Source organism: Aythya fuligula, chromosome 3 (genome assembly GCF_009819795.1).
Source record: "Aythya fuligula isolate bAytFul2 chromosome 3, bAytFul2.pri, whole genome shotgun sequence".
Taxonomy (NCBI): domain Eukaryota; kingdom Metazoa; phylum Chordata; class Aves; order Anseriformes; family Anatidae; genus Aythya; species Aythya fuligula.
Window position 1 is genome coordinate 92,797,415 of NC_045561.1, and position 13,024 is coordinate 92,810,438.

The 13,024-nt window shown below is 44.1% G+C and overlaps 1 protein-coding gene across 13 annotated transcripts in view; it reads left to right on the top strand.

The window, feature by feature from the left end:
- DST (dystonin) overlaps window positions 1-13,024 on the top strand; it is a 295,457-nt gene that overhangs the window by 23,525 nt on the left and 258,908 nt on the right. For 8 of the 13 annotated variants that reach the window (XM_032183966.1, XM_032183952.1, XM_032183954.1 and 5 more), the window contains exon 4: window positions 8,729-8,936. In XM_032183966.1, coding sequence (XP_032039857.1) covers window positions 8,729-8,936 — 208 coding nt within the window. Of the gene's footprint in view, window positions 1-8,511; window positions 8,599-8,728; window positions 8,937-9,471; window positions 9,601-13,024 lie in introns of those variants that run through there. The other 5 variants (XM_032183960.1, XM_032183961.1, XM_032183964.1 and 2 more) reach the window with 3 other exon arrangements.

The following is a 13,024-nucleotide window of genomic DNA, read 5'->3' on the forward strand; positions in this document are numbered from 1 at the left end:
CCTGCTCCTGACCTGCCTCTGTCCCACCACTGGCTCCTTTCTCCCACCTGCTCAGTCTTGCTCCTTCGTCCTTACTCCTCTGCCGACCTCAGCCCTTGTCTCTCGCCTTGTCAGCCCTCAAATCGCTCCTCTGTGTCACACCCTCTGCGTGTGACATCCCCAGGCTCACCTGCTCAGTCAGCGTGATGCTCAGAGGCACTTGTTCAGCCAGCTCTTTGATTTCTGTCTCTCCCTGTGGCCTCTGGCTGCGTGCTCCTCGTTAGCTTCCTTGGCTCTTGTTGGCCTCTCCTCAGTTCCTACCTTCCTCATTCCTCAGAGAACCTCGTTCAGAGCCTTTTGCTGAGGCAATACCAGCTTCACGCCAGCACATCAGATCCTTGGCTCTCCCTGGTCCCCTCTCTCCAGCACTGTTGGTTACTGGTCCCAGCTGTTGCCTCGCGTCTCCATTTCTCCTCTAGTCTTTATCCAGCCTGTTTGCCCTTGAACACGTTTTCTCCTCAGCTCCAGCTCCCAGACTTCATTTCTGGAGTCAGCCAGTCTCCGTGTTTGTCCCTCAGCCTGTCACTCCTGGCGTATTTCTCCAGCCCTTTCCTCCCGCGTGCTGGTTCCGGTGTTTGTCCTCCCTGTGCTCAGATCGTACGGCTTCTTCCTCTTGCTGGCTGAGCACGGCCGGCCAAATCACCAGGAGCATAAAAGAAACAGCCTGGCAGGTCTGCTGCCTGCCCACCCTGGCTCTCCATGCTTCTTGCTCACACTGCCATCAGCCTGCAACCTCAGCAGGCAGCTGTTAGATGGAGAGATCAATGCTGCCTCCGTATCTGCAGGCTGGAAGGATCCCGCTCGGCTCCTCAGCGAGGATGGTAGGTGTCCTGACATCGGAGGGAAGGGCTGTGAGGGCAGATTTGGCTTGGTGGTCAGGCCGTGACGGTGGCCTGGCAGCTGTAGGAGTCCTCAGAGGCTTTGTTTAGTGAGTGCCAACCTGAAGAGATCTTAGCTATAAACATGTAGATAAATTTAAATGTTACATTTGGCCTTGCTTTTCTTTTCTTTTTTTCTCTTTTTATTTTTGAAGTTCTGGTAAAATCACACTGGTAGTCACCTGAGCCCTAGGAACAGTGAAACTTAAGGTTGCAGAGAAGGTCCATGATATGACAGGGACAAGCAGATAAGAGATTAAAAGAAGTTGGCTTGCTAAGCAAAACAAAAAACGCTGAGACAAGGTACAGTGCAGGCTATGAACGCATCAGTGAAGCAAAAAACATATTTAAGGAAATGAACGTTGTTGTCACAAAAACTAAAGAGCAGGTATGAATTTCAGGTGGCAACTAAAGGAAAATTACTTCTAATCAAGAGAACAGTAAGTTCTGGAGCAGCTTTCTAGTCAGAGAAGTGAGATCTAACCCAAGCTTTCAAGAGCTTTACTTTATACTCCCTGATGCCAAGGCTAGCAGATGATATTTATATTTTAAAGACTTAGCACTGGCAAATTTAGACAAGCCTTTAAGAAAGAGGACAAAAGGTCTGTGTCTAGCATGAAGAATATTGAGAACTGAAATCTGTTCTGAAGCCCAGAGTCCTCAGAAAACCTACTGGATATTTTCATCAGTCCTGCTCTCAGGCTTCTGAGTCAGCCTTTGAAAAATTTGGGGAAAATCCAGCTTTGGGCAGGGTATGTTTTCAACCAAACATAAGATGAGGCAACTGAAATTGATTTTACAAGAGAAAACAATTTGATAATTATTAATGGTATTACTGCTGTTGTGTAATACAAGAACTTGCATTTTCAAATGGTTAAATATTGATTGAATGCTGTTATGCAACTTTTAAAACAGCTTAAAAAGAACAAGTGAATGTTTAAGCCTAAAAGGAGGGTAACCTGTCAGTCAGGAATGTTAACATTCATGACTCAAAGCAGAATATCAATACTAATATTTTAGATTTCCATTATGTCATTAAAAAAAAAATATTTTCTAAGTCTTCCTTGTCTTCCTTTTTTTTTTCTCCTTGAAACAACCTGTGCCCATCAGAGATTAAAAAATAATTTAAAACTTTAATTTCCTTTTTTTTTTTTTTTTTTTTTTTCTGTCCATAGTGCTTTCATACTCTGATCTACCTTTTACAGTTGGGGTAATTTGTTTTTTTTTTTTTTTACTAAAACATTATATGTAATCTACAGTGAGAAGTATAGGAGGCTGAGAAAAGCATTTGAGGCTAGGCGATTTCTTATTCCAGACTCTTTGTCTGTTGCATGATCGGTCTTGTGGGCTTAGTAAGCAGATAAAATTACGCGTGCCCTCCTCAGACCATAAGCTTATCTGTCACTTTATTCTCTTCTGTGCCTGGCAGACTAGGAGGATCTGAGTGAATGCAAGATAGATATAATTTAAAGTTAATACAAAGTTTATTTTTAGTAAATGAGATTTTTTTTTGCAACAGCTATGTACAGCAGTCATCTAAGGTATATGCATTCCTTCCACAAAATAATTCACATGAGACTGTGGATTCCGAGGCTGTGAAATTGCGACATTGTAGGTACTTCCCATATTAATATCTAGGAAGCATTGATTTTGAAAAGATAGTTTTAATGGGAGTAACACTTCTATCTTGCTGATGGTTTTAGCAGAAAACTTGACTAGAATACCTATTCCACATGCTTCCCAGATGCTCAGAGCTCCAAATATTTCTTTCCCATCTGCAAAATTTTCAATACCTTTCTGTCTAATTCTATAATGTACATACACTATTTTGAGATTAAATCCTGCAATTCATATTGAAAAACTGAATAGAGAAGTGGATGAGAAATAGGGGAATGGATTAAATATGGAATACATCAAGGCTGTCTTGCTGATGATATTATTCATTTTCAAGCTACATTCAGAATGAATCCAGACTTTCATTAGCACGGTTTTACTAAACAGTGCTTCAAAAGAACTGGGCTTCGGCACAAAGTGGCCACTTTCGGCTGAACATATTTGGCTCCACTTGTGTACAGATCTTCTTACTTACACAGAGTGAAGTATGCCTTGCTTTCCAATCTTATTAATTTGAAAAAGAAAAGAAACAAGCAAACAAAAAAACAACAAGCAGCTTTTCCCTGCACAGCAACATACTTTAAACTCCAGAAAGTTTCCTCAGATAAAAGTTTCTGCTTTACTTTTCTCTTAGCCCATTGTCAGTGGTAGAAATTGAGACCTGTGAAGATTACTGTGGCAGCTCATCGCAGTGTTAGCAGGGAATTGCAAACGTGGAGCATCTCTCAACTTGTTGCTCCTGAAGGAGATCACCAATACCTGAAGTAAATGGAACAGAAACTCTGCTCTCTGTGGCATAATATTCACTGATTTATTGTTATTTTGTTAAGTTACAGAAGACAGTATCACTTCAGACCAGTAAGTACTTGGTATCTATTGTATCCCTGCAGTAGAGAGAAACAGTACACAAGCTGCATTGTGGTTTGTTTTGCCTCCACTGCACATGTCTCATCCAGCAACTACTGCAGTATTTTATCCAATTATTACTTATAGCAGACTGCATAAGCAGTCATGGGAGCAGGGATCATAACCCAGCACTTTCCTCTTTCCGCAGAGAGCCTTGATGGCTTTGATGCAGATCGCTGCACTCTTCACTTTCTCTTTCTGCGCCAAGAAGTCTTGAACTCTTGAACGAGGGACTGTGTTGTCCCGGGTGACCACATTTTTCTGACTACTTAGTTCTGACCAGAAAACTCAGTTTTCCATCACTTGAGTTTTAGGTGGTTATCCAATAAACGTAGCTTGAAGTTAGAAAAATGGGTTGCAATAGCCAAGTACATATGTAGGTCTAGTCCTTTATGTGCTGTGGAATTTCATGTCCTTAATAACATGTTTCTTGTCTTCTTGCCTCTTTAAGGTTTTTTTTTGTTTTTTTTTGTTTTTTTTTTTCCAAAGTGGGGAAATGGTAGGAATTGACTTACAAGCATCTTGAAAAGAACCCATCTCCTTTTGAAAGCCTATGAAATTATCAGGATTTCCTTTTGTAAATACAATCACAGGCTCAAAATACATGTTCTGCATGTGATAGAATAAACACTAAATGCTTATTTCCGTCTTCTCTTGCCTGTAAGATAGACAGACAATGTAAATTATCTCTACAAAGCAATAATTTATCTTCAAGAAAAACTTAACTGTTCACTAAGGTAGTTTAACAGAGAATCAGACCTTTGATGCTTTGGAGGTTGATATTTAGAGTATTTGCCCTCCGGTTTTCTGCTTTATAACTTTATATACAAAGCCAGAAACTAGTTATGTTTGCATATCCCGGTAGCGTAGGCACTTTCAAACATGGATGTCCTCTTAAAGGACTGGCACAGAACCAGAGAGAAAATACTTATTAAATACAACTGAGTCCCCACTGGTGGATTTTCTTTTTCTTTCTCTCTTCCTTTCTTTCTCTGTCAGCATAGTTGCTTTTTACATTGCCCTTGTTTGTACTTTCATTTCTGTGTCTGTTTTGAATTTTGGTAATTTCTGACAACATGCAGTCCCAAGGGGCTCGCGTAGCCTGATTACATACATTGGATGTTTTGTATTCTGCATGGCATTATCATCTAATCAGGTTAAACTGGTAAAGATTTACTAATGGGAACATGCAGTTGCCCTAGATTTTGTCTCAAATTTACTAAGTAACTTCACTTTAAAAGTTGATCCACTTTAATATCATTCAATCTGGGATGTTAAAAGACAAAAATAGCATGTTATATTCAACTGTTATCTAAGTTATTCTAAATTAGGAAGGATTTTGTTGAAACACACGCAGCAAAACCAGGCTCCTTTATATCTGTTCATGTTTATTCATTGTCCACAATGAGTATGATGAAGGAAAAGAGAATGTATTCCTGGAATTCTGAGAATAGTTCAGTATGAGTGATGTACAAATAACTCTTAACTGAACTGAGAATTTAATCTCAGTCAGAAGCACAGGGCAATGTTGAGCCATACTTCCCAGCAGCTTCCAAAAAAACAGTGTGAAAGGACCCACTGCAGTGGAAATCCTTCTTAAAAATAAGATGGGAAAGTACAGCATACCTATAACTCCTACTGCTTTATCAGAATTCAGCAGGCAGCGCAATCTCCAACGTCATAAAGATGGAGAACATTTCCAATACGATTCGGTATCAGCCTCTTAGCTGCTTTTGCCAGCTCGATTGCTTGACAGAATTCAAAAACTGCTACAGTAAATCTCTGCTGCTGTTTCCCCCTTGAGGAATGACAGTGCAAATCCCACTGGCGTTCCGGGGGGTATCAGATCCTGTAGGTGTGGCTCCTCGGGTACGTGGTGCTGTGCGTTAGTGTACACTGCTTCCCAGCTGCACCATCTTCCACCTGATTTCCACTTGATCATCTGCAGTGCCTTACCTACAACGAACGATCCTTCTTTCCCTCCTCAAAGGAAAATCACGGCTTGATGCTTCGCCAACTCCCTTTTACAAGAAGCGCACTAACGCTTCTTTGGAGTCATCCCCATTACTGGAAACTGCCTTGCTTTTATAGCACAGTAACAGGCCTGACTCTCAGCTGCTGCAAGTCACCTGATTTCAGAGAAAAACCGAGATACTGGCAGCAACGAATGCTGCTCTCCTGAATGCCGGCTGGCCCCAGGCGCTCTGCCTCCTGAAACACAGCAGCAGGGACTCTGCGTGCAGTTTGCACCCCCCTGTGGCCCTGACGGTGAGGCGATGCATTAAATTTAATCCTGTACTTCTAATGCAGACAAAACTCGTCTTAGATTTGCTTATGTATGACCAACAGGCTTCAATGCACAAGCTGTTAGATGCATGAATATTATGCAAATTCACTGGTTCCCCCTGACCAACAACAGAGGCTACAGATCAATCTTTAGTCTAATGAGCAGAAGGAATGCATAATCGGAGGCATAGAATAAGCAGCTATAGCAGCTGGAGAGTGACCCTACGGGCCTTCCAGCTAAGCAGGGTCAAGCCCTGACCCTTGTTAAGTCTCAGGGTAGGCTAAGTAAGGATGTGCCTGATCAATATTTTAGCGGTTATAAAAGACACTTCACCCGTGACCAAAAAATGCGTCGTGTATTACTAACAGTTGTTTTTCACTTGCATACAGCAATGTGCTTTAAAGAAAAATAACAGAAGTGCCTTACATAATTTGATTTTAACACAATATGACCATTTTTTTTCTTGTTCGATTCTAATCAGCCCGGAACCCTTTTCAGGATATCACAGATTTTCTGGTTTTGTTTTTTAAAATTGGTGAACATGTTGCTGTAATCATGGAATGGTTACTCGGGTCTTACTGCTATGGCATGGAAAATGTGTTTGCTAGAAACAAACAATCCAGCAGAAGGACTGCTAAGCATGTTTTGAACAGTGGCTGTGCAAAAGAGAATAATTACAGACTTCTTATCAAAGCTATTAATTTACCCAAGCAAAGCTAAGCAATTGTTCAACTTCATTATAAACGTCTTTGCAATAGCAAAGTCCAAATTCTTAAAAATACTCAGGTGTTCAATAGCTCTGTGTATGCATTACTCAGAAGTATCTCCATGCTGAGTAAAAAATGTAGACTGTAATTAAGTTAAAAGTTGGCATTACTGTGACTTCTTAGATGTGAGTTTGCCAGATCTCCCTATTATGAAAAATTTCTTTCCAAGAATCCTACCTTTTTTCAGAAAATGAGGTAACGTGATTCCTGAAGAGTTAGTAAGCTAAAGTGGGTTTTGTTCATTAGTTTTGTTAGAGCGTGCATGAAGTAAGGACAAGGAACAACGTAAAAGAGCAGAGCTAATTAGAATGCACAAAGGTGCCAAGGACTGTTCTACCTTTGCCCGCTGAGTTTAATTTCTCAAAAATGTGGGAGCTGGGTCTTGTCACAGAGCTCATCTCCCAGTATCACAGCACAGCTGACCAGAACAGTCTCCTTTTCCCTAAAATTGACCTCTCAGTATAGGGTGTGGCATGTCCAGTGGTACATATGGAACCATCCCTTGACAGTGCTTTTGGTTTCTACGGGTAGAAGGAGCTTTAAAATCGGTTATTTGAACAAGTATGAATGGATATTAAGGTCTCTTTTGAGAAAAGGGATACTTGCTGGATAAAAATTAACATGTTCTTTTAAAGGTAAACATAGGGTTGAGATTTCTTTCTCTGAAGCTTCAGTAACAATTGCTATTTTACTTTGTCCTTGTATGTGTCCAGCTGCTACCTAAATCCTAACAAAGTATCACTGCAGCACCCTCACAACACCATGTCTGGTTTCTTTGTAAGTTGTCATGTTAAATGGTAGAAATGCAGAACGTGAAGACATTGCAGGGCAAAATCTGCCTCCATCTCCATGCGTGACCCAAAAATACAGAGGATTACCGAGCAGCCAAGAGAAGGATGCTCAGCGCTGGGATTAAAGGGAACGCTTTCTCTTTCATTGCAAAATCTGGAGCTACGGCCAGGCCCCAGGAAACCTCATCTGTGCCAAAGCACATCGCAGGCCCCGTTACCCCAGCGGCACAGCCAGCTGCCCTCCCTGCCCTGCAGCGGGCTGCCAGCAAGACACCGGCCTGTGACCCTCCCAGTTTATGAGATTAGATGGAGAGTTTTACCTTCCTGGATAAACTGGCAGCAGAATGTTCCTGGCTATTCGACTAATTGCAGAGATAGTTGGGGCTGGGGTCATACATCTCGTGTTCCTGTTTATCTGTGCTACCTGGTGCTCTCCCTCTGTCACCATACAGAAGGAGAATTTTAGTTGTTGTCTTTATGCATCCCTTCCCTCTCTCCATCCCCTCTGAACTTTACCATCAAGCACTGTAAAAAGAGAAAAAGGGATTAACGTGGAGATGAGTGACGTAGGGAGGAGCACCCAGTGAGAAGGGAGACCCCCTTATTCAGCAGATTATTTGCCAGTATATCACGGGCGGTTTTCTGCGCAGCATGTCATGCACCACAGTGCTACTCTGGCTTATGCAATTTTTCTGCTTTTATAAGACTGAAATACCCCTAGTGTAGGTTTAAAGGTATAAAGGTTTGTTTCTCCATCCCATGAAAAGCAGCAGTGGATCTGTCTGGACGGCAGCAGCAAATTTTACCAGATCCTAGTCACAACGCAATTTCCCCTGTAATTTTAAGGTGCCCCCCAAAAAGAGGGCTACGCTACAAGAGAAGCCTAAAATCCTAGCACCTTTAGTACTAAAAAAAAAAAAGAAAAAGGAGCCTAGATGGGTTGGAGGAGGGTAAAAACTGGAAATAAACGAGTGCTTTGAGGCGTGTGCCCCTGCGGGCAGCACCCGGGGGGCGCTGAGGGCCCGCGGAGCTGCTGGGGTGCGCAGCCCGGCCTCGTCCTGCCGGGGGAGCCAGACGCTGCCGATTGGCAGCCCGGGAGGGTTTTTTGTTGTTGTTGTTGTCTCTGCTGCTGCTGCTGCTGCCGCTGCCGCTGCTGGCTTCATTGTGGGGGAAGCCGGAGGACCGCCGGGCAGCCACGATGCTCCCGCATCCCCCCTCCCCAGTGCGCTTCCCCTAGAGGCTGCTTTTATTTTTTTGGGGTGGGGGCGCACCCCTCCCGCGCACCCCTCCATCACCCCACCGCCTTCCCAGCCATGGTGAGCGGCGGTCCCCTGCCCTCGTTGTAATTATTATCGCCATTTGCCTCCTTCCCCCCGGCGATGGGGGGACCATGGGGGCTGCCCCTCAGCGTTCCCTCACCCCCTGTGTGTGCTTGTCCCCGCGCAGAGCTCCGGCCCCGCGTCCCACCGCTGCTCCATGTCGTCGTCCGCCGATTTCTCCGACGAGGAGGACTCGAGCCACAAATCCGGCACGGTGTCGCCGGCTCCGGGGGACACCCTGCCCTGGAACCTGCCCAAACACGAGCGGTCCAAGCGCAAGATCCAGGGCGGCTCCGTGCTGGACCCCGCCGAGAGAGCCGTGCTGCGCATCGCCGGTAAGGGGCGGCGGGGCTCGGGGGGGAGCCAGGCGGGGTGACGAAGCTCTTTACCCGGCTTTTAGGGACGGGGGAGGCTGCCCGCAGGTGCGTGGGGCGAGCCCCGAGCCCCCTTCTCCGCGTCTCCCCCGGGCAGCCCCGGGGGCGGCCATTTCCTGGCGGCGGGGCGCGTCCCCCCTCAGGGCATGGCGAGAGCGGCGGCGGCCGCGGGGAGGAGGCGCCGAGCCTCGGGGAGGGCACTCGGGGGCCGGGGAGGGCCGAGAGGGGAAGGGGCCGGGGCCAGGACCGAGGAGCGGCCCCGGGGGAAGCAGCAGGGGGCGGCCTCAGCCCCAGCCCCAGCCCCAGCCCCAGCCCCAGCCCGGCCGCCCCCTGCTGAAACCCGAGCGCCGCGGCCGGGCGGGGGCATGGGCGTTTCCTCGGCCTCCTCCTCCTCCTCCTCCTGCCGCTAGCGGTCCCCCCCCACCCTTCTTCTTCTTCTTCTTTTTTTTTTTTTTTTCCCTATTTTTTTTTTTTTTCCCTTCTCGCTGTCTGGAGCCGAGCTGGGCAGCGGGCAGTGCGCACTAGCCCCCAGCCATGGCCGGCTACCTCTCCCCCGGCGCCTACTTCTACGCCGAGGAGCAGGAGTACCTGCAAGCCTACGAGGATGTCTTGGAGAGATACAAAGGTAGGGCGGCCCCACGGACACCCCCAGGGACACGGACACAGACACGGACACACGGACACCGGCAGGTGCCCTGCGGGTCCCACAGCAAACCATGACTGGTGGGCGACCCGTGTGTGACTCCTCACCTCGAGACGCAGCGATGGTGATGATGATGATGATGGTTTTTCCCCCGAGTGAAACGCGGACGGTGTTTTACGTCTCCGTGGCCATTTATCCGTGGAGCTTATCTTTCACCTTGTGTTGGTAGCCGGGCGAAGGAGGATCTCGGTTTATATGGCACCTGAGGTGGTTTCTGTTATCGTTGAATGCGGGGAAAAAATCGGGGAAAATAGAAACGTTTGTCACAGCATCGATGTGTGCGACTAAATCTATCCTATTAGACATGTAAATTGCATTGCTTTTTTAATTAACTGGGATGGAGGAGGCGGTTTAGGAGACGTGATGGCTGACTGTTTTGCAGTACGTTCGCCAACACTGAATCTGAAAGCGTTTTTTCAAAAGTGTTACGGGTCTGATTTTAATTAAAGTGAAAAGGTATGGGGTTACCGTTCAGATTGGATCCGCGTCCCAGAAATAGTTTTCACAGCATGTCAGGGCTGACGGTTGCTGTGCTGAGTTCTTCTGTGATATTTGGGGAAAAGATCGGTCGGATTTTATATCTGAAGCATGTATTTTGAAGGATCGTGGGTTTTCAGCTGTGTGCTTCCAGGCAGTTCGGAAGGTTTTAGTTAAATGGTTCCCACTGATGGGAATGGGAGTGGCACAGCTTAAGACAGCTTGATTCGAAGATATCGATAGTGGATGTTATTTAATCCTGGTTGTCACTGGTAAGATTTTGAGGAAAAAAAAAACCAACGAAACCCACCTACAGATGGTTGTCATGAAATGGGAACTTGTCAGCTCTGAGAGTACTTTATACCTGTGCCACTTGCAATCTCGCGTGTCATTAACAGTATTGACTAATGACTTCTTTGTGTCTGTTGCCCATTGTGTCAATGCAGCTCTGGAGCATGTGCACTGTTTCAGTACTGAAATGCATTAGTGCATTTTAGATGAAGAATAATTATGGTTTGGAACAGATTGTCTTCAAAAGGACATCTTTATTCTATGCTCTCCCTATTTTTTATCAATTACTTCATATGTAGCTGAAATATTTTTTTCCAAAAAAAAAGCAAGTAGACTTCACATTGTAAATTAAAAAAAAAAAAAACACCGAGAAAAAAAACTTGTTTTTCTGTCCTGGTTCTAATTTAAAACACTGATGTTCTGCTTTAGATTACTTTTGATTTGCTGCTGTACTCAGGTTTAATAAGGTTTGGTCTCATACCAGTTTGTCGACTTGCTTAAAAATCTGGGAAAGATATTAGGCCTAATTTTCCCAATTTCAGTGGGAGTTTTGTCTGTATAGAGAGTGAAACATTTGTTTTTCAAGTCTTAGTGGAGAAATGGATTTTAGTTAAATTAAACTCCTAAAACAAATTCACGTTTTTGTTAGAAATAAATTCTGGAAATACCTGACTTTTTTATATTGTGGGGGCCACGTCAGGTCCGTCAACATGCTGGTTTTGGTGACAGCTAAATCCTGAAATTGTTCAGAAGGATCCAGTTTCAGCTGTCTTAATTTTTAGTGTCATATTGAGTGCATCAGTGTGCTTTATTTTGCTGTTTGAGGTATGCTTTATTCAGCCATTGGGAGCAAAGGTAAAGGTTCGGACTTGTTTTAATTATGATATATTGGAAGCCTGGAAAATGCATTATTTTTCACAATGTGTTTCCAAGCCGCTCATGATTTCCCATCCGAGTCCCAGTAGTATGACTTCACTACAGTGATTGTTGTTCTGACGACCTGCTATGGGAGCTGATCTAATCAGAAAAGAATTGCTACAATATATGCTTTGAAGAGGGAGTGCCATTTCTCTGAATTTCCCAGTTTTGTAAACACTGCCTGTATTTGTTTTCTTAATCAAATGCAAAATGTGTCAATTTTAGGGTTTTAAGGTGAGCTTCGATGAATAATATTAATGCTAATGTTTCTTTTTTTTTTTTTTTTTCTTTCCCTTTTCCTTTTCGCAGTCTGCAGAATGCTCTTGTATTCATCTGGGGCATTATCAGGGTGCCAAATTATCTATGCCCCAGCTGTTGAGTACTGTAACTAGCAGAGTCAGCTGTACAAAATTCGTCGCCTGTCTCAGGCTTGGAATCATATGATGCCTCATCATTAAGACATTCGGGCCTTTTGATTTAGGGAAAAAAATAACAGCCCTGTTCAAATGTAGAGAAGTCCGATTTCACTCCTCATCTTTCTCTACAGCCCAAGTAGGCTGCAGGTCAGGCAGGCTGTGCAAAACAAAGGACGTTGCTGCTTTAACTGTCAAAACCAGGATATTTGTATGGCTCCAAATTCTGGCTGCTGACCACGTCCCTGGCTGTGACAGTAAATAATCAGGCAACTGTTCGCTGGGGCTGCGATAGCGCAGAGGAGCTGTTTGCTATGGGAGAAAACGTTGTGTGATTGCTGGTCACTTCAGTCACTGCCCATCATATTTTTCTTCGTGATTCACACAGCAACTCACTGGCAGTATTTCAAAGCGTTTTGATGGAGAGGCAAAAAAAAAAGAAGTCATGTTATCTCAGATGATTCAGAAATCATGTTGAATCAAGCTACATATTTAGGGCAAAAATCACTGCTTTGTCAGTAGCCTCTATAGAAATTGAGAGGCAAAGCTTCTATTGCAATAGGAGCAGTAATATGTCTGGTACATTTAATCCAAAATATTTGACACATTTCACATCTTGTTTGTGATAGGAAGATGAGAAGCAATACAAATATAACTAACAGGTCAGCTTTGGCTCAAAAAACTACATTTTATTGCTCAGGAGGTTGTAATGAACTTTAAAAATCAGTCTTGGTGCTTTGTACGTCATATCACCATTGCCTGGGAGCAAAAATTGATAAAATTATTGTTAGCTGCTCCTGGTAAAATTGTTTCTCCCTTTGACTTTTGAATAAGCAAATGTCCAGTAGTATTTTGTATACATTTAATTTAAAAAATACTAGATGCCATCTCAGTCAGATGGGGTAGGTATGCCTTGTTGCATTCCAACATGATTTGAGCATTAAAGGTTTGAAGATCACTAGCTTAAAGATCAGTGTCTTTAAATACACTGCGTTCATTAGATTTACTCTGGCATAAATCTTAAGTAATGCACCAAGAATCAAGATTTATCTGATCATGACCCCTCCAAAACTGTATTTTTCAGTGCAGGTATCAAATATTTAAATAGTTGGAACAGCCCTCTTTTTCTGCAAAATTTTGAACAATCATGCAATCAAGTTGCCTCCCTTTGACATCATTGTTGAAATAGGAACATCTGATAATGACCCTGTGATTGCTGTCTCTGAAAAAGAGCTAATTCATAGTGA